The 26,103-nt window shown below is 40.0% G+C and overlaps 1 protein-coding gene across 4 annotated transcripts in view; it reads right to left on the reverse strand.

Annotated features, from left to right (window-relative positions):
• Positions 1-588: 588 nt before the first annotated feature.
• Positions 589-26,103, reverse strand: part of LOC147258413 (NT-3 growth factor receptor-like) — a 156,954-nt gene continuing 131,439 nt past the window's right edge. For all 4 annotated transcript variants that reach the window (XM_086208289.1, XM_086208288.1, XM_086208287.1 and 1 more), the window contains 5 exons: positions 25,673-25,803; positions 15,661-15,833; positions 13,832-14,075; positions 10,722-10,880; positions 589-6,844 (listed from right to left, as the gene is read on the reverse strand). In XM_086208289.1, the coding sequence (XP_086064415.1) occupies positions 6,659-6,844; positions 10,722-10,880; positions 13,832-14,075; positions 15,661-15,833; positions 25,673-25,803 (893 nt within the window). In that variant the 3' untranslated portion in view covers positions 589-6,658. The remainder of the gene's footprint in view (positions 6,845-10,721; positions 10,881-13,831; positions 14,076-15,660; positions 15,834-25,672; positions 25,804-26,103) is intronic.

The following is a 26,103-nucleotide window of genomic DNA, read 5'->3' on the forward strand; positions in this document are numbered from 1 at the left end:
TTTGTGTGGGTGTGCTGTTAAATAAAATGAAATGGATGTAATAAAATCACTAAGACTGATAGAACAAGTCACTTGGTTTCTTAGCCTGTTGGGTTTTTGTGGTTGTAAATAGAAGTTTTAATGCAATTTTCCCTCCATCATAGTGGTCCACAGACAGGAGAAACAAGAGGGAGAGGGAGAAAGAAATAATGCATGTTGATTATCTTTCATTATTGACAAGACAAAGAATCACATCCACTGTCGAAAGCCTCAGTAGGAATGAGCAGCCCTGTCCAACCTGAGTTTGTTCCCTCAAGAATGCAAACAAGCTAAAAATTGTCCCTTGTCCAGCCCAAATTGATTTAGCTTGTAGACCTCTAATGTTGGGCTAAAATTATGCCCGCATTTTTTTGGTGTGCGAGATGGACACAAGTTCAGTGTCTCTTCAATCATCTGGGACTGAACAATTATTTATCATTATTTATACTTCACAACTGTGTTTGAAACATTGCAGGGTCAGCAAAGTTGTAGAGTTTCTCTTCTGTATATGTTGATAGCAGCAGGCTGTAAGAAAGACAGAGGACACAAATCTTCAAAGATGAAGTACTTTTTAATGAGTCTGAATGGTACACAGCACCGCCTTAAACGTTCATTATGTCAACATTTAAAAGGCCTTATAGAAGTTATGAAATGATTCCAATACATCAAGTTATAAATGAGAGTATGGAACAGATATACAACACTTGACACAGAGAGAAAGAGAAGAAAGACAATGACTTGTTATGATATTGCAGTATGATCTTTTAATATGTTGAGCTTAAATGCATTTAGGGGACACCTGACAGTGGAAACCACCAGAGATAGACAGTACATGAGCAACACAGAAGGAATGAAGACAGAACAAAAGAAGGATTCCTAGTGAGTACGAGAAGGACAGGAAGAAAAAGAACATCAGTACACTGTAAATGTCATGTTAAGGACCAAGAGAGTGAAACATGACCATTTTCCATGATGCTGCTAGAAATGTATAACTAAGTCAGCGTGACTTGCCTCTTTCTAGAATTTGTGAGTTTCACATATTCCACAGGTTTTTTTTTTCAACCCAGAGTACCTTGACCCCCACAGGTTCTTCTTGCCTTTGAAATTGTCCTCAGACTATAAAATGTGTCCAGGCTGATGTAAACAAGATACAAGAAACTGCATTTGTTGTAGTGCTAATGCCCTGGCTGCATCCAACACACACACTCTATGATTTTGTGGATGTTAGTGTTTGTACCTCATTCTGGACTTCATGATCTCCAATGGACACAGCAATCAGAACATATACAGGATTAAAATACATATTGCATCACCAACAATGCTGCTAAATGGCAAGTTATAACCACACACATTCGCACACACACATGCACGCACACAGATTTTAATGTTATGGGTGATGTATGACTGGTAATGAATACTGTAAAAAGGTCACAAATGGGTAGTGGTGGGTAACAAGTGAATAAGTTTTTTCAATTTTGAAGAATGTTGTACATCCTGTTTAGAATGGGAAACATTTATACCAACACTTCCACATCATGTGATGTCAAATATGGATGTTTCTGTAGATGATGTACATTCACACACAAGGCACTCTTTGGCAAGTGTGTGTCTGTGTGTGTATCCAGTATCCATTTCAGTACTTCAGTTATATCATGTCTAGGGTCTGGACTGGTTAAGAAACAAAACATTTAAGTGGTTGGGGAAACATCATGGCTGGGGTTTAAATTAGTGCTGTCAGCATTAACACATTAATTGTGATAAGATTAAAGTTGGGGCACAACTATTGTTCAATTTGCATTTAAGAATTACAACCTGTAATTTATAGCAACACTGAGAAGTTCAGACTGGATGTAATCCTGGTGAATCTTGGTTTTGCTGTAAGTACTTAAGCTGTACAGTTTACAAGTCACATACTTTCCCTGAGACAGAGGTTCTGTTTACTCTGTAACTTGAAAATAGGACAAATGACCCTGGTTGATTGTTCTGATTTTCCTAAAGAGAATATCATTTTTTCTTATTTTGCATAATGAATTTATGTTACATCAAACTAGTCTACTAGTGCTTTGATACTGGGCCCTTATTCAATATTATTTCCTATTGTTCGGCTCAAAGGAATTAGAGGCCTGTTCCCTATTGACACCTGTACCAAATACACAGTTACATGTTTTAATCAAATAATATCCTGGGCTATTAATTCAACATGTGTTTTGTACATTAAGTGTCCACTACCACCAACAAGCTAAACAAATTGAAATACATGTGATTAATAATATTGATTAAAAATTAAATTTCAATTAATCTTTTGACAGCCCTAGTTTAAAATGCTGACATGAATGGATTTATAGAGATTATTGACAGCCTGCTGCCTTTTTAAACTATCCGACTTAGAGCTGTGACACAGCATTGCTATTTGATTATGTGGAAGGAGAACAGGCTCAGCACTGTATGTAATAGTGACTGGTAAAATAGATACCAATAAAAACTTAAGTGTCTGAAATGGCTGTTTAGGGTCTTTGCCCTAGCCTAGTCCCCATTTGCATGTCTTTGGACTGTGGGGTACTGAGAAAGCCAGAGTACCCAGAAAGGACCCACACAGTCACAGAGAAAACAATCAAACTCCACACACAAAGATCCTGTACCCGAGTTGGGGCTTGAACCCAGAACCTTCCTGCCACGAGGCGACAGTGCTAACCACTGAATCACCGTGCCATGTGTCAGTCAATGGCCTGTTGAGCTGCCTTCATGGATCCCCTGATGACTTCATTTTGAGACTCCTCATACCAGGAGGTTGCAGCGCTGTACATAGCTGCTGCCAGTGCTTGAATTATGCGCATTGGTGACTGCTGTGCTGAGAAACGGACAGTCTTTATTGTTGTGATTTCTCTCTCTTCTGCTGTTAATTTCAGATGGATAAACACAGTTAAAGTTTCTCCTATCAGCTGCTTTCTTTCTCTCTCTCTCTCTCTCTTTATTGTGACATTTTTCACCTGTTAGGCATAAATGTTTAGGATGTTTTTAAAAGCAAAGCTGCATCGGGCAGGGGGTGGCAGTTTGGCCTGTGAGCTGTGCTAGTTCCCGACCACTGCTGCAGACCTTAACCTCATCATAGTTATCCTGCAAAAGCTCTCTCCATACATGTAATTTTTAAGCTAAACAGTAATACCAAGTCAAAATGTCACATTTAATAATTTTAGCAAAATGGCGCTTTTGAGAGGGGGTGGCATGGCTTAGGGGTAGAGTGGCCATCTAGCAACCGAAGGGTCACTGGTTCAATCCTCACTTCCCCTGCTGACCATGTCGAAGTATCCTTGAGCAAGACATTGAACCCCTAATTGCTCCTGATGGCCCTGTGACAGACTTGCAGCCTGTCTAGGGTGTACCTTGCCTCTTGCCCAATGTCAGCTGTGATAGGCTCCAGCCCTTAACAACCCTCAGTGGATAAGCGGTATAGAAAATGATGGATGGATGGATTGATGGGTGCTTTTGAGAAATTAGCTCTTCGACAACATCTGATACATACTATTAAGACATGAGCACAGTGAATGATATTACAATGGCGTACATGTATATACCAAATAGCAATCAATTCATGCTAAACTTTACCCTGAGTTTAGTGAAAACTAGTTTTCTTTAGACATCTGACCAATGAATACTGTCATGCTATCAATTATCCTTTAGGGCAACATAAAGCTTAAGTTTAACCTCTCTAGCGTGACCTTTTTGTGTCAAGCCAGATAACTGATGCTGCGTTTCAACAACTAGTTTGATATAGTAGTCAATCATTATTTAAAGATATCTGGAGACAGTTTGAGCCAAGGTGAAATGTGTCAGAGCATTCCAACTGCAGTATTGTAAATGAAGAAAAAATTAACCCTAAAATGGTGAAATAAGAGCCATGTTGAAAATGTTATAGAGGAGTGACACTTTTGCTTGCTTATTGAAAAGTCATGCTCATTTGACCACCAAACTTAGGATTGTTTGAACAAACAATCATTTAACATTACTGAATCTAGGACTGTGGCTAGGAAACACCTCAAAATGTTGCATTGCTCCTCTAAGATTGCAGAGCACCTGACAAACCTGACATTCCCATACTTTTAAGCTCAGAACCCCAAAATACACAGACATACACACACACACACACACACACACACACAAAATGAATAATAAGCCCATCTAAACGTAGCCACATTTAAACAGATTAAAGTAGTTAATGTGCTCATTGAGCTCCACTTTGGGAACCTCTGATGTCGCTTAATAGGGTTTTAAACCAAAACAAGTAATTATATAATTTTTCCTGGATTGTCCTGACTCATACATTACCATTACCCTCAAAACTCTACCATTCAGAAAATATGGTGAATTAAACTTTTTAAAATGTCAATACCTTGTTAAAATGTTGAGAGGACATCCGAGGACTAGATAGGATAACTAAAAGTACAATCGGAGAGAGATAGTCAAATACTTATTGGCTTTCATTTAACCATGTTATGACACAACTCTTGAATCTAAAAATAACACAAAAAAAAGAAATAAGTTAACATATGTCAAGATGTAAATTTACAGTATGTACATTCTTTTAGCATGACAAGATTTTGCTCATTGACTGCTAATTCATCCAGACTTTCTTGCGCCAAAAAGACATTTATGGATGTTGATTTGTGAATAAGCCTACACTATAATGCTTCCTTGGACTAACCATTAAAAGCCTCCTAGTTACTAGATGACAACTTTTTCCTACCTAATGTGAGAACATTCCCAGTCCAATGGCTTTAAACGTGGCAGAGGTTCACTCTTAAGAGTTAATATATATATTTTCTCCCCTTAGGGCTTTTATTCTCTGTTCAGCTTTTGAGGGTGTTTTTTTGTTTTTTGTTTTTTTTAAATACATTGTGCTCAAAGCAGGTTTGTTGGTAAGAAAGAGGGACATTTACAGCTATTGTACATTTTTTAAGCAGGTAAACAAAATGTAAAAAGTGCTCTCATTCTGGAGGACTTTTTTCTGTTGAGTTCCAAATGTTTAGAAAGAAATGAGGCACTTAGGTCCTTCTCTATTGTAACAGACAGTCATTGAAAACACACTCCAAGGCTCAGGGTTGGAAGTTCTGCTCAGTGAGCATGTCAGTGGGCAAACATGAAGCCGGGACTAAGAAGGGTGTCTGTTATAGCAGGGTAGATGGAAGCACTAAAACTGTAGTGACTGGACAAACACATACGAATCCAAATTGCATTGTAGTGAAAACTGAGATGTACCTTCAACATCCTGCCCTTTTTCATTAATATGTGTGTCATGTCAATACCACTTATTTCAGCATTAGTCATGACCATGACCATCCCCCCCACCCCCCAAATGATGCAGCAGTTCAGTCCCTCTCTTCATAGTTTTACCACAAACCATCCATCCCAATTTAGGATGTTTTTATGTCATCAGAGGCAGTTGCTTCACTACAGAGAAGTAATATATCATTACAGAGATAATACTCCCTATGGCGGTTATATACTGACAGGCAAGTCAGCCTTAGGGGTCTGTATGAGACTCTTGGCTTTAAATGTTAACAAATGAGTAATTCAATGTTGGGTGGGCAGGAATGGAGATGGTTGGATAACACACCAGTATTTAAAGCATGAGGGTTTTTTATCACCTTTGCATCTATGAGCCAAGACTGCAAACAGTGACTAGAAAATATTTACAACACAATATAAAGCCATTTTAGATTCTACATTTTGTAATGTAATTGCCAACTTAAATGTCTGGTTATGTTTAGGCACAAAAAATGTTTAGGGTTAAGAAAGGATCATAGTTTGGCCAAAATATGCATTTTTTATTGAGGTCTTGCATGCATTACTCACAAATTGCCCTGATATTGATGTGAGTGGTTTTATATTGGAATTAAATAAAAAAAAACCACTTCAACTCATACAGATACCAAAGAGTTCCTTGCATGTCAATCAAGGCTTTGCTATTTGATGGCCTGGGATCAGGATGGACTTACAGAGAAATCAAAATGGACCTCAACAGATACAATGAAAACGTATGTCAAGGGGAAATGTAGCAATTTTATAATGACATCTATTAACATTTGCCAAAACATTCAGCTTCAAAATGAGAAGCATTGAATACAATCTGGAATGGCGGCCCTACAATGTAAAATTACAGGTAAACAGACAAGTATGGGTATGGAATCCTTGAAAAGACAAGAATCTGTATACATAGCTAAGCCAGACTTAACAGGCTACTAAGCTAGTAGCTAGTAGTTTTTTTTAACGCTGTTCTCATCAAGGAAAAATGAGGATGCATATGCTAGGGAATGAAGGTACCGAAATTTTTTGGGGTTTAGTACACTGAACCAACCCAAACTTGACTATCAGGTTCATCCAGTTCAGATGCAATCCAATCTTCATAGACAAGTTTCAAGGAACAAAAGGTTCCGGACCATCCCATTTATATAATGCAACACACAACACATCTCGGGGGCTTCCAAACCTGCTCAATGACCAGCACACCTTTATAATGAATCCAGTTCAGTTCTGGCAGTCAGATGAATGGTCCATTCCGACGGTACCATCCCCAGCAGAACTGTAAATCCAGTCAGTCCCCTCCAAGGCTCATTTCCTTTCTACATCCTATTGTTGTCTCTTACTATCCCAGGATGTCCAGATAGACTGGCATGGCTTTCATCAGTGTAAACAGCATCTTTTGGATGTCTTTAATATTGAGCCGTTGTTGTGGCTCTCTCTGCCAGCAGCCCAGCATCATGTCATAGACCTCCTTGGGACAGATCCGGGGCCGCTCCAATACCCTGCCTTGAGTTATACACTCGATCACCTGGAAAGACAACAGACACATAACTATTATTACTGCTGGAAAAATAGGGTTACGCACCAGTCAATTGCCTTGTGTCATAACGCTAAGGGCGGCACAGTGGTGCAGTAGGTAGCACTGCCACCTCACAGTAAGAAAGTTCCAGGTTTGAGCCCTGGCTGTAGCACGGGGTCTTTCTGTGTGGAGTTTGCATGTTCTCCCCGTGCCTGTGTGGGTTCTCTCCAGGTACTGCGGCTTCCTCCCACAGTCTAAAGACATGCAAGAGGGGACTAGGTTAATCAGATACTCTAAATTGACCGTGGCTGTTAGAAAGAATGGTTGTCTTTCTATATGTGTTGGCCCTGTGATGGACTGGTGACCTGTCCAGGCTGTAGCCTGCCTCTCACCCAAAGTCAACTGGGATAGGCTCCAGCCCCCCCACAACCCTTAACAGGATAAGCGACAGAAAAAGGATGGATGAATCTTAACATTAAAAGTAGGACCTAACTTGCTGATTTAGGAGAAATTCTTAAAAAAAAAATGAGCACACCAGGGCTTTAGGACTCCTAAATTTCTCTTTTAAGAGTATTTCAAAAAACATTCTAGCACAGCTCCTAAATATGTGAATCTGTGTCTGTATGCATATTGACTAATTATTTCAAAGGGTTTTAAAACTGATGTTTGAAATGCCAACATCATTTTACAATATTTCTATGACCCCCTACCATATCATCCACACACTGAGGCCATCGTAAGCAAGCTTGTTCTTGAAACATGACATGATCTATGCAAGGGGGTCAACACTGACCATACTGTAATATTTGCCAAAAATAAAACTGATCTGTTTTTATGTATTATTAATGGCATTGATAGAACTAAATTTGTCTGCTTTTGAAGCATTCCTTCACTCTCCAGACATAACTGTTGTAATATTGCTCCTTAAAATCATCTCCAAGATCCTTGAGAAGGTTGTCCTGGAGCAGCTACATGAACATCTGCACAGCAACGAGCTCTTTGAAGCCTTCCAGTCTGGATTCAGGGAACACCATAGCACTGAAACAGCAATTGTCAGAGTCTCTAATGATCTTCTCATAGCTTCAGACAGAGGTCTTGTCTCTGTATTTGTCCTTTTGGACCTCAGTGCTGCATTTGACACCATCGACCACAGCATCTTACTTCAGAGACAAGACTATGAAATTGGGATTAAAGGACCTGCCCTAAAATGGTTTAAGTCCTACTTATCTGACAGGTTTCAGTTTGTTAATGTTAACAATGACCATTCGGAGTATAGCAGAGTTACCTATGTTGTACCACAGGGTTCAGTTTTAGGACCAGTTCTCTTCACACTTTACATGCTCCCATTAGGTGACATAATACGGAAGCACTCGATCAACTTCCACTGTTATGCGGACGACACACAACTGTACTTGTCGATGGAGCCAGACGACACAAGCCAGTTTACTAATCTGCAAGACTGCCTAAAAGACATTAAATCCTGGATGTCTTCTAACTTCTTAATGCTAAATTCGGAAAAAAAACTGAGGTCATCGTGTTTGGACCTAAACACCCCAGGGACACACTCTTGAATCGGATCACTACTCTAGATGGCATCACCTTGACCCCGAGTACAACTGCAAGAAACCTTGGGGTCATTTTTGACCAGGACCTTTCCTTCAGCATGTGACTAGGACCGCCTTCTTCCATCTGCTAAGTATCGCTAAGATTAGGAATATCCTTTCCCAGAGTGATGCTGAGAAACTGGCGCATGCATTTGTCACTTCTAGGCTGGACTACTCAACTCTCTCTTGTCAGGATGTCCTAAATACTCTCTAAAGAGTCTCCAGCTAGTCCAGAACGCAGCAGCGAGGGTTTTGACGGGAGTTAAGAAGAAAGAAAACATCTCTCCCACTTTAGCTTCTCTCCACTGGCTTCCTGTAGGATCTAGAATCGACTTCAAAATCCTTCTGCTGACTTATAAGGCTCGTAATGATAAAGCTCCATCCTATTTGAAAGAGCTCATAAGTCCCTACTGTCCCACCAGAGCACTCCGCTCCCAGAATGCAGGTCTTTTTGTGATTCCCAGTATCTCTAACAACAGACTGGGAGGTAGAGCCTTTAGTTACCGGGCTCCTCTACGATGGAACCAGCTCTCTCCATGGGTCAGAGAGGCAGACACTTTAACTACGTTTAAGTCCAGGCTTAAGACTTTCCTTTATGACAGAGCCTTCAGTTAGGGCTGGTTCAGGTAGCTCTGAACCATTGATAGTTATGCTGCTATAGGCTTAGACTGCTGGGGGACACATCAGGTTACATGGAGCCCTCTCCTCCTCTCCTCTCCTCTCCTCTCCTCTCCTCTCCTCTCCTCTCCTCTCCTCTCCTCTCCCCCTCTCTCCTCCTCTCCTCCCCGCACAGTTTTGGAACTGTCATTACCATTACTTGTTGCACTTTGTAGTTTGGCCTTGGTGTCTCGCAGTCTCTCTGTGTTTCCACAGATCCACCAGAGCTCCAACCGCCGCCTGCATCGCCCCCCCCCCCACCCCACCCTTTTATTCCTTATTACACCGGCCTGCGCTCCCCTTCCATGAACCAGTCTGCCATCCAGTCCCCCATCAAGCTGGCTTGCTCTCCCGGTCTCCCCTTCCAGAAGCTTCCTTCTTCAACTGTTATTAACATTTCCATGTTTCCCACATTTTGTATTGTAAACTGTTTTCTTCTCTGTAACAACATCTACTGCACGTCTGTCCGTCCTGGGTGAGGGATCCCTCCTCTGTTGCTCACCCTGAGGTTTCTCAGATTTTTCCCTGTTAAAAGGGTTTTCTATGGAGTTTTTCCTCAGTCGATGTGAGGGTCTAAGGGCAGAGGATGTTGTTATGATCACATGTAAAGCCCTTTGAGACAAACTGTTTGTGAAAACGGGCTCTACAAATAAAATTGCCTTGCCTTGCCTGAAATGTCAGCCCTGCACTTCAAGTGAGCACATACAACAAAGAGGTAAGATCTAATTAAGCAGTATATTTGGACCAACAGAGGCAGAAAGATTAAAGTGATAACTATATGCTATGAAGACATCCTTCTGAGGGCCATTCAACTCAGGAAAACGCTTCTCCATTGTCTTTCTAACTGGCGACGTGTCTACCTCACTAACGCACCATAAACACCATCAAGAGAGAAAAACTCTACCTTGAAATTACTACCTCAAGACTTTCTTTGATTTCCCAAGAAGCGCATAAACCAAGCAGTAAACCAGGAGTCCTACTGACTCATTTATGTCTCCACTAGGTGCTGACTATGCTGCCTGTCTACTCCCATGCTCACATCTGTTGGGAACAACCTGACAGGACCAACACAACTCACATGTCTTCATGACCACAAACATGACTTTCCCCCACAGTAGCCTGAGAAGTGTCTTTATCCCACATTCTGGTGTCACACTAAAAATAACCTTTGAATGTAAGTATGACATGTCATTACTTCATTTAACCATCATCATAATCATCCACCATTATTGGATTGGTGGTTAGACAAACTGCAAACATAAAGCCTGTCATTGCTGTCACTGGTGAGGAGGCATAATAAGTATGTGTGACATAAAGCCTTGAAGACCAGAGCGTTTCGCCGGTTGTTTCAGCAATATTGCTGATTTCTACTTCTTTGGTCTTGTCAGTGACATAGCACCACTCGGTAGCAATGCCATAAGCAACTCATTAAAAAGGCAAGTTTAGTATGGTTGCCCAAATAGCTTGAATTCTCAGGTCTGTTTTCAAAATCGGGTCCCCAGGACCTTACTGCTTCAAATTTCTGAAGTTACCACATTCCCACATCTCAGCTACAAACGTGGTGTGCATGTGTGTGTGTGTGTGTGTGTAATATTTCAATGAGAGACGTGTAACTGAGTCTGTACCTCATTATTGGCCAGCTGGAACCACGGCTGTTTACCATAAGTGAAGATCTCCCACAGAATGACTCCAAAGCTCCATACATCACTCTCTGTGGTGAACTTCCTGTACATGATGCTCTCTGGGGGCATCCAGCGGATAGGCAGCATGGTGTGACCTCCCACCTGCCCCCCCCCCCCCCCACACACACACACACACACACACACACACACACACACACACACACACACACACACACAGATGAGGAATATCTTATCTAATGCATGATGCTTTTTTGTGCCATTTTATCCCAGGCACTCCCAAATTCTGATTGGAGGCATGGGGTAGCGAGATTACTTTCTCAAACAAAATTAAATTTAAGAAGCCTATTGTAGTGGTATTGGGCACACATAAAAGAGTAGTTATTAATTTAGAATCTATTGACACTGTTTTTGATAAACTTTGTCAAGGATAGTCATGGCATCTCTAGCAACCTTATTTTTGGGGCCTTAAAAGTTTAGGAACCCCTGAAGTAATCAGTAGCCGGCATCAATAGTAATCCCTATTCATATTAAGTGCAGGATCCCTCGTTTTGTTGTTGTTTGAGGGTTCTGCTCAGTACTTTAGCTAGGTCTATGAGATATATATATATACGTGTGTGTGTGTGTGTGTGTGTGTGTGTGTGTGTGTGTGTAATGAATCAGCCTGTAGAAATTGAAGTATTTGTATATACGGCTGATTCAATTATTGTTCTGTTTTTGGGTTTAGGCAAAACAAAGAGAACTTGCACAATCCATGGCTGACTAAATACTTTTTTGCCCCACTGTAAATCATCCCTATCGGCTAATTTACTTGCAAGAGGTTTTGTCCTGGGGTTTTGTTCTGCACGTCCTCCGTATTAATGCCTGCTGCTGCAGTACTTTGCAAGTCTGTACTCTAAAATTAATTGCACCTATTAGTCTGTGCCAATACAAATATCTGGATCTATGAAAGTGGATCTGTTAAGCAGTTTGCTGATGACAGGGTTAAAATTAGAATAGAATCAGTCAGAATATTGTACTGGCATCTCTAAGCAACCCTGCTGAGACTTTGGAGCAGCCATTAAAAAGAAAACAGTCCATGGTAGCTACTTAGTAGGATGGGACTCAGTGGACTCATTGGCATTTACTGGCAAATACAAATTATTTCCCATAATGCCAATTATGGTACTGAAAATCCCTTCATTGCCATCATCTGTGAAGACAAACCTCTTTGCACTATTTTATATTCTCCATCTGAGACACTTAGGGTCAGGGGTCAAAATTTAATTGTTCTGTGAAGCCTTCTTTTGTCAGTATTTGAGGCACGCCGACTTAGTCTACACGCATGTTCCTGTGGAAACATCAGCATTGTAATGGTGTGATAGTCAAAAGTACAGTTGGGTTGGATTGGACTTCAGTGCTGCTCTATCTGGAAATGTAGCTGCTGAATAATGGAGGAAATCTCAAGGTTTTGGAACCTTGGAATCGCAGGTTCAATGTGACATTGCTGATATTAATTGAAAAAATTTGGAAAAGTTCAGCAAGAAAGAATCAAAGAGGAATGCTACATACAGTAAACCCCTCTATCCCAACTTTCATGTGGACCCATCTGAACTTAAGGCATGAAATGTTTTTTGACTTTTTACTGAGAAAACACACCAGCTCTCTCTCCAAAATCACATGCTAACATGGATGCATCCTGATGACATTTTTGCAAGCAAAAAAATGACATCAAGGTTGCCAATGATACTGTACTTCTGTGGTTTGTCTACAAAGACAAACATTTTTGTTGTGTATTGATTGAAGACCAACACAGGACTACATCTGTAATAAAGGTTCAATTTCCATCCACACACCACTTGAACACACACAAGGACCACTGAGGCTCTGGCCAGTCGTCATGCGACTGCGCTGCTTAGTTATGGAGGAAAAATAAAAGAACAATGCAAGACTGATACAGCAGTTACTTGAAACTCTTTTTCATGTGGCTTAAGGATTTACTTTGATGGTTGGGTGCCATGCTAATGTTAATGTGGCAGCTAATGCAAGGACACAAGCCCTAGGACACGTTTGGATAGTTGAAGTCCTCCATTCCAGACATGGGAAATGTCGTACATTTTCACCTTGTACTTAGAATATTGACATTGACATGACTGGGACAAAAGTTAAAAGACTTTCAATATCCATCAATTAGGGGTGCAACAAAATAGTCAACTCACGAAACGATACAAAATACGAAACAGGGCTCGTGATACAAAATACTCACGATACCAAATAAAGATGAAAAAAAATCAAAAATCAGAAATGCAAAAATCAAATATTCTTTATTTTCTTCCTTAATGTGCAGACATACAAGTTATTGCTGTGTCAGTACAAAATAAAATGCTCTTTGCTTTGAAAAATCAAAATATTTGTATTTTTCCCCTCTTCAGACTACAATGCAAATACAAACATAAAATTTCAATAAAAAAGTGCTTTGTTGTTGTTAACAATGAGGACAACTACAATCTTAAATGAAAAGGAAATCAAATATTAAATAATCCGCAGGGCTGCTGTCTCATCTAGATCTTTACTGTCTGACCTCAGTGAACTGTAATATTTAGCCTTCAACAGGTGCATATTCTTCTGTAATGCTAGTCGTGCTCGCCATAGTGTACGTTGTTGCGTACAGACATAGTTTGCACACGTTTTTTTTTAATCCACAATCCTCTCACCATTGCCTTGTCTTTTACATGGGAAGCGAAAATAAGTCCACACAACCAATTTGTGTGATGAAGGAGCGTCTGCTATGTGTTTTGCCACTTCTTCTTCTTCTGTGGCGTTGCTGCAGTGTTCTTCTTCTTCTTGTAATATAGTAGGCGAGAGGGTCAAAAATCATCAGTGTTGGTGGTGTGGGGTGCCGCTTGGCATTGTTTGGTTGTTTTTTTTACATTAATTTTTATTTCAGGCGTCTTTGAATTTTATTTTGTCATTTTTATTTCGTGGAATTTCGTAACCCGAAATTTCGTCACACCCCTACTATCAATCATTCTCTGCCCGATTGAGCACTAATAAACTAACTAAAAAGATAAGACATATAACAAGAGTTAGCTATGAAACAGTAGACATGTACTCACCCTGTAATAATCTGTGCTATAAATGTCTCGGGACATGCCAAAGTCTCCTATTTTCACCAGCAGGCCATTCCCCACCAGGCAATTCCTGGTTGCCAAATCACGGTGCACAAAGTGTTGAGAAGCCAAGTATATCATCCCTGCTGCAATCTGACTGGCTATGTGAAGCATCTGGGATAGACCCAGTTCTCCATTGGTCTGCAGAGGCTGTCCGTCAACCAGGATCATTGCGTCCGGCCCGTGAGCTCTGAGGAGGAGGATTTATACAGCATGTTAGATGATATGAAATCATATAAAATCAAAGCTTGACATGGGCACTTGCATGCTCCAAGCATATACTTCATGACAGCTGAACATTTTCCACATTAGTTTGGAGTTTGATTTCCTTCCTTCGAAGCAGCAACCAGTTTCAGCTATGTTCCCTAAAATACCAAAGACAACTTGAAACATCCTTAAAATAGACAATCACCGCTAAGATTAAGTAGCCTACATTTTTCATGCATTTGGCTAGATGCAGCTTGTTCTTTTATAATATAAATGGCTGTATCATTTCTAAAGCATAAATACAAATGTTAGAAGTACAAAGGTAACGTTAAGCTATGACAGAGAGGCACAATGGATGCATGAATAAATGGTCTGGACATTGAGTGGGCTATCTATCTGTGGTGGTGATAAGATACATAAATGTATAGACTGGACAAGTAGTTGTTTTGATGAATATGTGTGGTACATTGATGTTATGGGTGAAGATAAGTTACAACTCATGCTAGCTAGGGAGCATAGCTTACAAGCCAGTTGTTGAGAAATGCTGATACAATCAACCATTTGCAATTCACAAGTGTGGCGTTTACTGACATTTTACATTGTAGAACAAAACTTTAAAATACAGTATCTTAAGATGATGTGAACCACAGTCCAAAGACACGGGGGGGGGGGGCTTGGTTAATCAAACAAATTGAACACAAGTGTGGCTGTGAGAGTGAATGTTTCTCTATAGGCTATGTGTTGGCCCTGCGATGCACCGTCTAGGTTGTACTCTGCCTCTCGCCTGAAGGCAGCTGGGGTAGGCTCTAGCCCCCCTGCGACTCTTAATGGGATAAGTGGTAGACAGTGGATGGATGGATAGAGGAAAGAGCCCTGGCAAAGGTCTGTGTGAAATCAGTTACAGTCCTGATTAATACTGAAAGCTGACAGATAATGATATGAGCCGGTAATCAGCCTGATCTGAGAAGATGATCTCATTCTATATGTTCTTACCTAGTTAAGAAGTCAAGTTTCTCTTACTATAATAAATAACAGGACAAATAAAGCCATGTCATTAACTGTTACAGAATGTCTTCCAGCATTATCACACCAAGACATTTGTGTCTCTTAAGCACATGCGCAGTGGCGCACTCATGTTCTTATTGAACAGGCTATTCAAGTGAAGAGCTACAGCCGCATTGCAAAATGTTTGAGTCAATCATTTTGCAATGGTAACATTTTAGAAATGACCACCTTGATGGAAATTACATGTTTTTATATATATCCCTGAAAACATCACATGAGTTTTCAACTTTCTCATAAAGACACAAACATGTGCGTGCGTGTGAGCATGTTTTCATACTTGGGGAATTAATAGCTAAGCTTCCAAGGATGTGTTGTGTTCTGCATTGCTTGTGTTTGTATTTGACTCCACAACTGGGAGCACTGGCTGCTGAACATCCCCACCCTGTACACTATCTTTCATAGCTATCAGCTCTCAAACTTTCTATTTAATAAGTATGTTTCCCTAGACTGCTTTAAGAAAGAAAGGTCATCACCGCTTCATCTCCACCTCCTGGTTAGCTCACCTGAGGAACTTGTTAAGATCTCCATGCTTCATGTACTCAAAGACCATGATAAGAGGGTCTCCATCCACACACACTCCATAAAACTTCACTATATGCTCGTGTTGGAGGTTAGTCAGTAGCTCTGCCTCTCGCTGGAAATCTTTCCTGGCAGCAAGTGTGGGGTCCTTCAGAGTCTGGAGAGAGAGAGAGGGAGAGGGTGGGAGGGAAATAAACATGCTGTATTGGACTGTAAGTGTCACTTCATATAGTAATGGTCCTCCTTCCCATCCTGCACAACCACTGTAGTTCCTTTAGCAAACAACATTTAGAGTACAAGAACATAATGGTGTAGTCCTGTTACTCCTCCTTCTAACATAGTGAGCTCTGCTTAACCCTTATGTGAGTGAGGCCGACTAGCCTCCATCACTGATGTAAACTGTCTATTGTCCTGATGTCATCATTACCAACCCTGGTCAGTGATCTGCAATCCATTCCAGAGACAGTATGAAGGCAATATTTGCTCCCACTCCAGCAAAGCCGTTGGTCCTCTGGGGACCAATGACCCCCTCAAATGAAAATTTAGAGGGGTTCCTAAATGAGTACCCAAATCAACCAAAGAGAGATATTTTTCTTTTGTCTCCTGAACAACGACACCTCAAAATCACTGGCAGGACAGCATCAGTTGTCTTTCTTCCAAAAAATGCTAAGTTTATATCGACCATCTACTTCAATCCAGACTACACAATTGAGGTACAGAAGAAAAGGAAACACGTGCAGAATGTTAATAAAAAAATAAAGGAAAAAACATGAAGGCAGAGTCCCCATATCTTGGAAATCTGAAGGTATTTTTCAGTCAGTGATTAAGATTTTCTCCACCCTGATGGAGGCTCCACCTATATGCTAAAAGACCTGGGTATTTCTGTGGAGGTGGACGAGTTAGAACGGCAACAGAGGATAACAACCAAAAGCACCTGGACCACTGTAACAGGACAGAGGGAGAGGATGAGCTGACAGATCATCACAGGATGAATGAGCTGTGACATGCTCAGCAGGTTAAGGACTGGAAAAAAAAGCGAGAGAGAGGAAAAAAGACTGAAACAAATAAATAAGATTCATGATCATGTCAAAATAAGAATGTCTATTAGAATGTCTGCCCAAGACAATATAAATGGACTCAATTTTATATAACGCTTTTCTACCTTAGCGGCACTCAAAGCGCTTTACAGTGTCATCTCATCCACCCATTCACACACTGATGGTGAAGGTAGCCATGCAAGGCACCAACCTACTCATCAGGAGCAATATAAGTTCAGTATCTTGCTCAAGGACACTTCGAAATGGTCAGGGGGGTCAAGGATCAAACCAGCGACCCTTTGGTTGCGTGACAGCCACTCTACCCCTGAGCCCGATAAATGAAGCTTAAAGGCAGCTAGTTGAAGGTATTGTGTTACATAAATAAAATAACTTTAATATTGGTTTAAGGAGTGAAAGGAAGGCTCCAAGGGAGTAGGTAGAAACATTGTAAAAGAGCTCAAATTGCAGGTGTACTTAGTGCATTTTCCGCAAACAGAAACTGACATATCTTTGTGCTTATGGGACTTTTGGGAGTCAAACTATTTTATTATTATATATGTGTTCTGAAGGAGATGTTTGTAATTTGTTTTTTCCACTGTGTGGGGTTTTGCGCAGTTGTTTTGAGTTTAATAGATAAAGTTTATGAATCTCAACTAACAATGACATGAATACGTTAAACCTTGTATCCTACAATGTTCATGGATTAAACCACCCTATTTAGAGGCAGAAAATACAGGGTCAAGTGAGGAAATTTAGATGTTCTATTGCCTTACTACAAGAAACACATCTGATGGAGGAGAAGGTAAAAAACTGAAAAGGGAATGGGTAAATCAGGTTTTTACATGCATCATATGGAAGTAGAAGGGGTGTGGCTATATTAATAAATAAATAAATCCCTATCATACTATACAGAGAGGGTGATAAAAGACAACAAAGGAAGATAAGTTAGGAGAGGTTGCTATTTCAGTGCTTAATATCTACGCCCCCAACAGAGAAGATGAGAGATTTTTTTAAAAGCATTGGTAATGTAATTATAAGCAATGAAAAGTGGGTAATAGTAATGCGGGGGGGGGGGGGGGGGATTTAAATATAGCACAGAGTGACAAATTAAATGGACTATCCCCAGAACAAGGACTAAACACAAAAAACTCGAATTTTAAGTAATGCCTTTAAAGAATTAAGTCTTTAAGGATTTCCCTTTTTATTCTAACTCACACGTAGTTATTCAAGAACAGATGTTTTTCTGTGTCACAACAACAAATGCACAAAGTACTGGACTGTACTGTAGAGCCCATAACTATATGTGTGCAACATAAGGCATATTTGTTTGCTGATGACCTATTAACATTCATAAATGAATCTGTTACATGAATCCTTACAATCTGAATGAATATGGTGAAATATCAGGCTATAAGATACATGAAATGAACAAAAAAGACAAATGAAACTAAATGGAAAACTATGAGACTCTCAAGTGAATTCCCATTGGAAGTGAAGGATAAGTTACATTTCAAATGGACTACTAAAGGGTTTTGATACTTAGGTATTATTGTTACTCATGGCACATCACAGTTGTTTGAAGAACAAAACCCAAGCTATTCTGATCCTCAGAAGAGTCTGAGGCTCTTCTTCATGACCCCTCCCTATCCTCTCCGTAGGGTTGCGAGTAAGTCCACTCCTCCTGTTTTTGCTTGTTTGGATAACTTTTTCTCTCTGGCATCGCAGAGTCTCTAATGTAGTGTCTTCACAGTCTCAGTTGAACACTTTTTCTTTTTGTTGCTGTTGCGTGGATGCTTCTTTTGAACTTTGTTTTTGCCTGTCGTGGAGAGCAGTCATGCACCACACATCGGACTGGTAGCCCTTAACTGAGGCATTGGTGAGATCATCTGTTGCAACGACTTACTGCAGGACATTATCGTTAAATCTAACCCAGGACACGTTTCATTAATTAAGGTAAATGTAATTTAATTAGGGCCTGAGCCAGAAGGTACTTCTGGCGAAGACCCTATTATGTTTTATTTTACTTTTTCTTTTCCTTAATGAATTAAACCTGGACCTTACACCTCAAACATACTTTGATCTATTGGCATAAATATGAGCCATGCAGATTGAGCTGTGTTTTTCTTTTTTCTCTTCTCTTTCCTTTTCTCTCAATGATGCAACCTGATCTTGTCGGCTTTCTCTGTCCTGTCTTCTGTATATATCTGTTTGTATTTATACCTATACCTAACTGATCCATACCTGTTACAGCCAAAGGTAAAAAAATCATCCATTTGAATATCAGGAGCCATCTTCCAAAAATAGATTTAATCATAATTTGGATTGCACTGAATAAACCAGATATAATTACATTTTCAGAAATTTGTGACAATGACATTTAACTTGATAATTATACATTATACAGAGCAGATAGGACTATGAGAGGTGGAGGTGTGGCCTGTTATGTGTCCATCGGCTTTACATCTGAACTCGTCATCCCCAAAGTAACCCCATCTCTCTTTGAAGGTCTTTTAATTATGTTAAAACTTCATCAGAACAAACATCTGATTGTCTTTTCTGTACTGTCTATCAACCCCCCCCCCCATCCATCTTGACTTAACTAAGTCTCTAATTTCCATTCTCACCTCCTTTAAACACCCCTGTGAATTAGTCCTTCTTGGTGACTTCAATAAAAACTGGCTCAACCACTCCTCTTCTAATAACAAAAACCTCCTTAAAAGTATAAACCTGACCCAGTTGATCAATGAACCTACCAGAGTTCATGGTAATTCCATGTCATTATTATATTGGATTCTTGTTACCCATCCTGACCAAATTTTAATATCTGGTGTTCTCTCAGATTGCTTTAGCAATCACTCTGCTATTTTCTGTTTGTGGACAACTTAATCTCCTCATCTACCTCAAACATTTATTCATGTTAGTCAATGCTAGAGATTTAACTATGATAATTATATACATGACTTGATTGCAATAAAATGGGACAGGTTTCAACTCATACCAAATGTTGAGGATGCATGGAGATATTTGTACTCTGAAGTGAAGTCACTGCAGCGATTGATACCCAAACCACCTCAACTGATTCCTCTCGACACGGAGTGTGACTCCAAAAGACAGCCACCCTACAGGTGCAACTCATTGCGGCCGCTTGTACTTGCAATCTTGTTCTTTCAGTCATTACCCAAAGCTCATGACCATAGATGAGGGTTGGAACGTAGATAGACTGGTCAAGAGCCTCACCTTTTGGGTAAGCTCCCTCTTCACCACAACGGACTGGTTTAGCACCCACATAACTGCTTCTGAGGATGGTAAAGTCACTGATCCCATCTTTCTTGATTTAACCAAGGCCTTTGATGTTGTTGACCACTACCTTCATCTTGATAAACTTTAGTCTGTTGGCTTTTCTCAAAATAATTTATTTTGGTCTAACTCATACCTCCATAATACATGCCAATGTGTCACCTTAATGGAAGTCAATCTAATTTCTTAATTGCTGAGAGAGAGATCCCTCCAGGTTCATCTTTGGGACTGCTCCTTTTCTCTATTTTCATAAATGATCTTCTTAAAATCTGTTCAAACTATCAAGTTCATTTATTTGCCAATGATGTAGTACTATATACATCTAGTACTAACAGGTCTGAAATTGAAAGATCCCTCCAATCTGATCTTCTGTTCAGAAATGGTTATCATCTAATAAACTAATTCTGAATAAAAATAAACCATGCAGTATGCTATTTGGTTCCAGATAAGGCCTTGGTGAATATGTAGGTCTGTCTCTATCATTCAATGATGGGTTACCACTTGAACAAATTTTGAGTCTTAAATACCTTGGTCTTTGACTGGACCGATGCTCTCTTTTAAGCAGCACATTGAGACCATCACTAAAAGCCTCAACTGTAATTTAGCTATTCTACATCGCCATATAAATTGTTTCACTTTTCAGATGAGGAAAAGAATTGTCTCTCAGCTGTTACTACCAACACTGGACTACGCTGACATTGTTTTCCAGAACACCTTTGACACAAATCTTCAACCCCTCAATGTATCTTCAATAGTCTTTGCAAGGTGTCCACATTTAACTCACCACAGTTCCATGTATGAAACTGCAAATTGGTTATCCCCTCACCTCAAAGACACTACCAGCGGCTCCAGTACATATTAAAATGCAACCACTTCAATTACCCTTCCTATTTACAACAACATTTATTACCATACACATCCTCATACTCAAACAAACACAGCAACCCTTCTTTATCATACAAAAAGCTCCGTCCAACTGGAATACCCTGCCCAGTACCATAACAGCTATTAGCTCTCCATTCTTTTAAAAATGCACTTTTACCCCTCCTCAAAACACCATGTCACTGTTTATAATAGTAGAGTCTTCAAACTCCTTTATCTAGATTAATCCGTCTATAATCATTTTGGTCCTCATCTTCAAATTTGCTCTTCATCACTTGACTGTTAAGATTCTCGATGAGTTTGCATAATGTCACTGTCTTTTGTACAATATGATGTGTTTTGGTTATCATGTTCTTGTATTGTACTGTATCTGTGTTGCCACTATACTAGTGTATTGTTTTGTTGTATCATGTTGAATTGTGCAGGAGGATTGTGCTGTAGTATATAACTATATATGTTATATGATAATGATAATGGTTATTTGGTTATTGTTGTAGCCTATAGTTGATGTGGATGGAGGGGTTTTGGGATTGGTGTACTGGTAGGTGGGTAAATGAGAGCCTCAATGTATGTCTGTTATTGTGACTGTATTGTTGTTTTGTATTGTAACTTCTATGTTGGACCCCTTTGAAAACGAGATGATTGTCCATCTCAAGGGGCTATCCATAAATAAACTTATACATATATTTATATTTGTATATTTGGCACCAAGGTCAATGCACGTGAACTGTTTTGGGGTTTTGAAAGATGCAGGAGAAACGGGGTCTAAGGGCATGATTTGTAACATCATAGTTTAGAATCTAATCAAAATTCAGTGTTCAGAAGTGTTATGTGTTAACCTTAAGTGTACAATACAAATGCCTAAATGCCTAAAGGACTATATAGTGAAGTACATTAGCATACTAAGCAGGTAGTATTTGTTCAAACAATAACATTGCTAAAGTGATTCTATATAAATTATCCCGTGTTTAATAGCTTTGCAGCAAGTGAATCATGCAATAGAAATACTTTTTACTTTTAAAAGTATTTTTGAGTACATTTCAGAGTCTGCAGTCTGTAGATATTTGGATCAGCACTTTTTACTTTTACTCAAGTTGTATTTTTACATAGGTATTTTACTTCTACTCAGGTAAGGAATGTGGGTACTTTTGCCTTCTCTGCACACCACCACATCACCTCATCAGTCATACTCAAACTGAAGAAGGGGTTTACCACGCAGGGCATCCCAGAGAAATTCACGTCTGACAATGGACCACAGTACAGCTCTAAGGAGTTTGCAACATTTGCTCAAACCTGGGGTTTCCAGCACATCACAACAGCTTATGAGCAAGAGAATACTCACGATCTTACTGACCACCCACAAAAGCTACTGTCTGACACTGTAGACACAAAGGGAGTACATGTCCAGCGTGTGAAAATGCAGCAACAACAAAAGAAATACTATGACCACTCTACCAAGCCCATGACCTTACTGCATACAGGCAGGTTATCAGGATCCATGAAGCAGGAAAATGGAAACTGGCTGTCGTCTTTCAACCTACCAACACTCTAAAGTCATACCATATCAAAACTGAAGAGGGAGCTGCTTACTGGAGAAACTGCTGTCACCTTCTTCACACCAGTGTACAGTTCAATGACACTCTGACAGGTCAGTGCTGTACCAGCTGAGTCTTGCCCAACCCAGAACATGGCAGACTTACCGACTCATCCACAGGCCTACTGCACAAGGTCAGGACAAGAGATTAAGTCAAGGGAGACTCTTGACCTCTGATATGACACGAGGAAAGGGTATAGGCTGTGGCCTACATTTGATTGGTTAGAATTACTAAGATTTATGCACATGTGCAGTGAGTCAGGTAGGGTGATACTGGCAGGAGGATAAAGACACGTTACAGCAACCTTGTGGCCTCTTCTATCATTTTATAAGTTTGTAAGTTAGTACATAACTTTACATTCCAAGGGGAGACATAGTGCTTGTGTAGCTTCAATGGCAGATATATTAATATGCATTAGTGAAATAACACAACATTTAATTTTAACAATTATCTTTTACATGATCGAATAAAAAGTTTCCTTCCTTGATAGACTACCAAGCCCCTGCATGGTGTATAAGATCATGTCATGGCTGGTAATGCATAAATTGAGCACTGCAGCACCCTATAGGACTGTCAGACAAGTACGTCCATTGCAGAGGTAATATTTAAAGTAACAATTGACTGATTGTGCAATTGAAGAGTTATTTGAAATGTACGTATGTATGTTAATGTAATGCACTGAGGTAAAATACAATAACAGTTTCCACATGGAAAACCTGAAATGTGTTGTTGCTTGCTTGCTAAACAGGGCACTTAATCCCACACACTCACATGAATGTGAGCTAATGCAACCACCCTAAAGAAGGATACTGACACCACCGTAAGGACGGAGGTTGCTCCTAAATGTCTCATCCTCAACATGGGAGAATTGCTGGAGGATCTGATCAAATAAATTCCGAGTAAGGCAAGGTTTCGTAAGTGTTTCTTACTGTATACTCAACAATTACTCAATTCAAATTCACATTCACTGCATGTTAAGGGTTCAGGGTTCCAATAGGTCATGGAATTTCTGGAGTATCATGGAAAATTTGGGGATTTGATCACCTCAAAAAATATCGGGGAATTTGGTTGTAGCAGGTTTATATTCATTTATTGACTTATTTTTCATTTCCTTGTCAAGCTATTGCATCCCTTAATGGCTGCGATGGTTGCTTAATATTTCAGCTATTTTTCCATTCATTCTTATTTAAAGAAATTTGTTTCTTTTACACTAAGTAGTAAGGGTTGAGGCAGGTCGCCACAAATAAAATGATTTTGCTTTGTGGGTATTGTGTTTAGATTGATTACAAAATATATAAATTTAATCCATTTAAAACTAAGACAATGTAAAATAGAGAAAGAGTTGGGAACAAATGAGATGCTCTGAATGCTTAACAAATTCTTTATCTATTCTTACTGCTGTGTTATTTTCAGGTGACAGAAAGGGAAGAGGCTAAACAAATTCCTCAGCGAATAAAACTAATAGCATCCATCCATCCATTTTCTACTGCTTTGTCCTGTTAGGGGTCATGGGGGGGCTGGAGCCTATCCAAGCTGCCTTTGGGCGAGAGGTGGGGTACACCCTGGACAGGTCGCCAGTCAATTGCAGGGCCAAAACATAGAGACAGACAACCATTTGCTTTCAAAGCCATACCTACGGTCAATTTAGAGTATCTGAGTAACGTAGACCCTATTGCATGTCTTTGGACTGCAAGAGGAAACCGGACTACCTGGAGAGAACCCATGCAGGCACAGGGAGAACATGCAAACTCCACACAGACAGCCCCCTTGCTCGAGCCGGGTCTCAAACCTGGGCCCTTCTTGCTGTAAGGCAACAGTGCAAACCACTGCCACCTTAAAAATAATACTTTATTTTCAATTCTCTCAGAAAAAACAACTGCTTAAAATCAATATCTTTTTTATTTAGACACAAACAAGTTCAAAATAACTGACTTTGGGGGCGGCATGCCTGGGGGTCGCGTGGCCGTCTAGCAACCAAAGGGTTGTTGGTTTGATCCTCCCTTCCCCTGGTGACCATGTAGAAGTATCCTTGAGCAAGATACTGAGCCCCTAATTGCTTCTGAAGGCCCTGTGACGGACCCCTTAGTGGATCAGCGGTATAGATAATGGATGGATGGATGCATAACTGATTTCTATCAAAAAAAAATTGCTTTAGGTCAAGTCTAAAAAAACATTCCTTCCATTGACATAGAAAAAACTAAGGCAAACCATTTATTTCATTGGCTCAAGTTATACAATATTGGTGTGAACCATTATCTAAATTTTTTTACATGAATGAATAAAAATCTTTTTCAGTGATGCAACTTCCCTCCCTTTGTGGAGCAGTCTGTATTTCCAGTAGAGTAAGAATGCAAGGAAGTAGTTTTTGCTGACATTTTTACTTCTGTGATCATTCTGTATCATAGAAACCACATGCTACAACTCCAAAGCGCTAAAGGGTCCCATCCTGTCATTAACTGACAGCCACTCATCCATTAAAAATGGATCCCAATTTATATACACAAAAGTAATGGAGTCATAACAGTTGTCTTTTTCAGGGTAGGGGTCCACAATTAAGTTTTGCTTCTGCCCCAATTTTTTTTTAAAACATTAGATGGCCAGAACATTAATTTATGAAATTTGCCCAAACTCACACACACACACACACACACACACACACACACACACACACACACACACACACACACACACACACACACACACACACACACACACACCATGTCAGCTGTTTCATGCAAGAGAGACAATCTCAGGAGTTTTGTTCAGCACTTTTGAGAATAAAACCTTTCAACTCAGCTCAAAATTGTCATGTTTTTGCAGAGGAGCAAAAAAATAAAACAATTAATTTTATAAAACAGATGATCAGAATAATCTGCCAAGCTAAATGTTATTGCTGAGGGGGCAGTTTTGGTAAGTGGGCCACCAGCAGATCTGTTTTTTCAGTGTGTTCAAAACAAACAATACGTTTATGTTACTCTCATGAGTTTACTTGTGTGTGTGTGTGTGTGTGTGTGTCTGTCTGTTTGCAGTGTAGCTGATTATTGGTGTTGGATGTAAGATACTTGTTACAGTCATGGGAACAATTTACTCATACTGCTCTACAGACATGTATAGCTGCAGATTTCTACACACACACACACACACACACACACACACACACACACACACACAAGTTGTCCTCATACCTTCACAGCAACTAGCATCTTGTCCTTGGTGGGACTCAGGTTGTAACACTCAGCCAGGAAGACTTTGCCGAAGGCTCCCTCCCCCAGCTCCCTCTTGAGAATTATATCCCTCCGTTTGATATGCTGAACATCTGAGAGAGAGTGACAGTGATGGAGAGAGACCATTAGAGTGAGAGCAAAAGGGAGAGACAGAGGGAGAGAGATGTATCACTCATCATTTTTATAGTACAAGCTAAATACTATTACTCCATTGTAAAATCTGATTTAAGTGTGTGTGTGTTTGAGAGAGAGAGAGAGCGAGAGAGAGAGAGAAGTACAGGAGTCTTCGGGGTATACCTGACCCAGTGTAGCTCTTTGTGTGTGTGTGTGTGTGTGTGTGTGTGTGTGTGTGAGAGAGAGAGAGAGACAGACAGACAGACAGACAGAAGACT

The sequence above is a fragment of the Aulostomus chinensis genome, chromosome 7, assembly GCF_037954235.1.
Source record: "Aulostomus chinensis isolate RoL2024-O1b breed Wild chromosome 7, RoL_Achi_v1.0, whole genome shotgun sequence".
In the NCBI taxonomy this organism is placed as follows: Eukaryota; Metazoa; Chordata; class Actinopteri; order Syngnathiformes; family Aulostomidae; genus Aulostomus; species Aulostomus chinensis.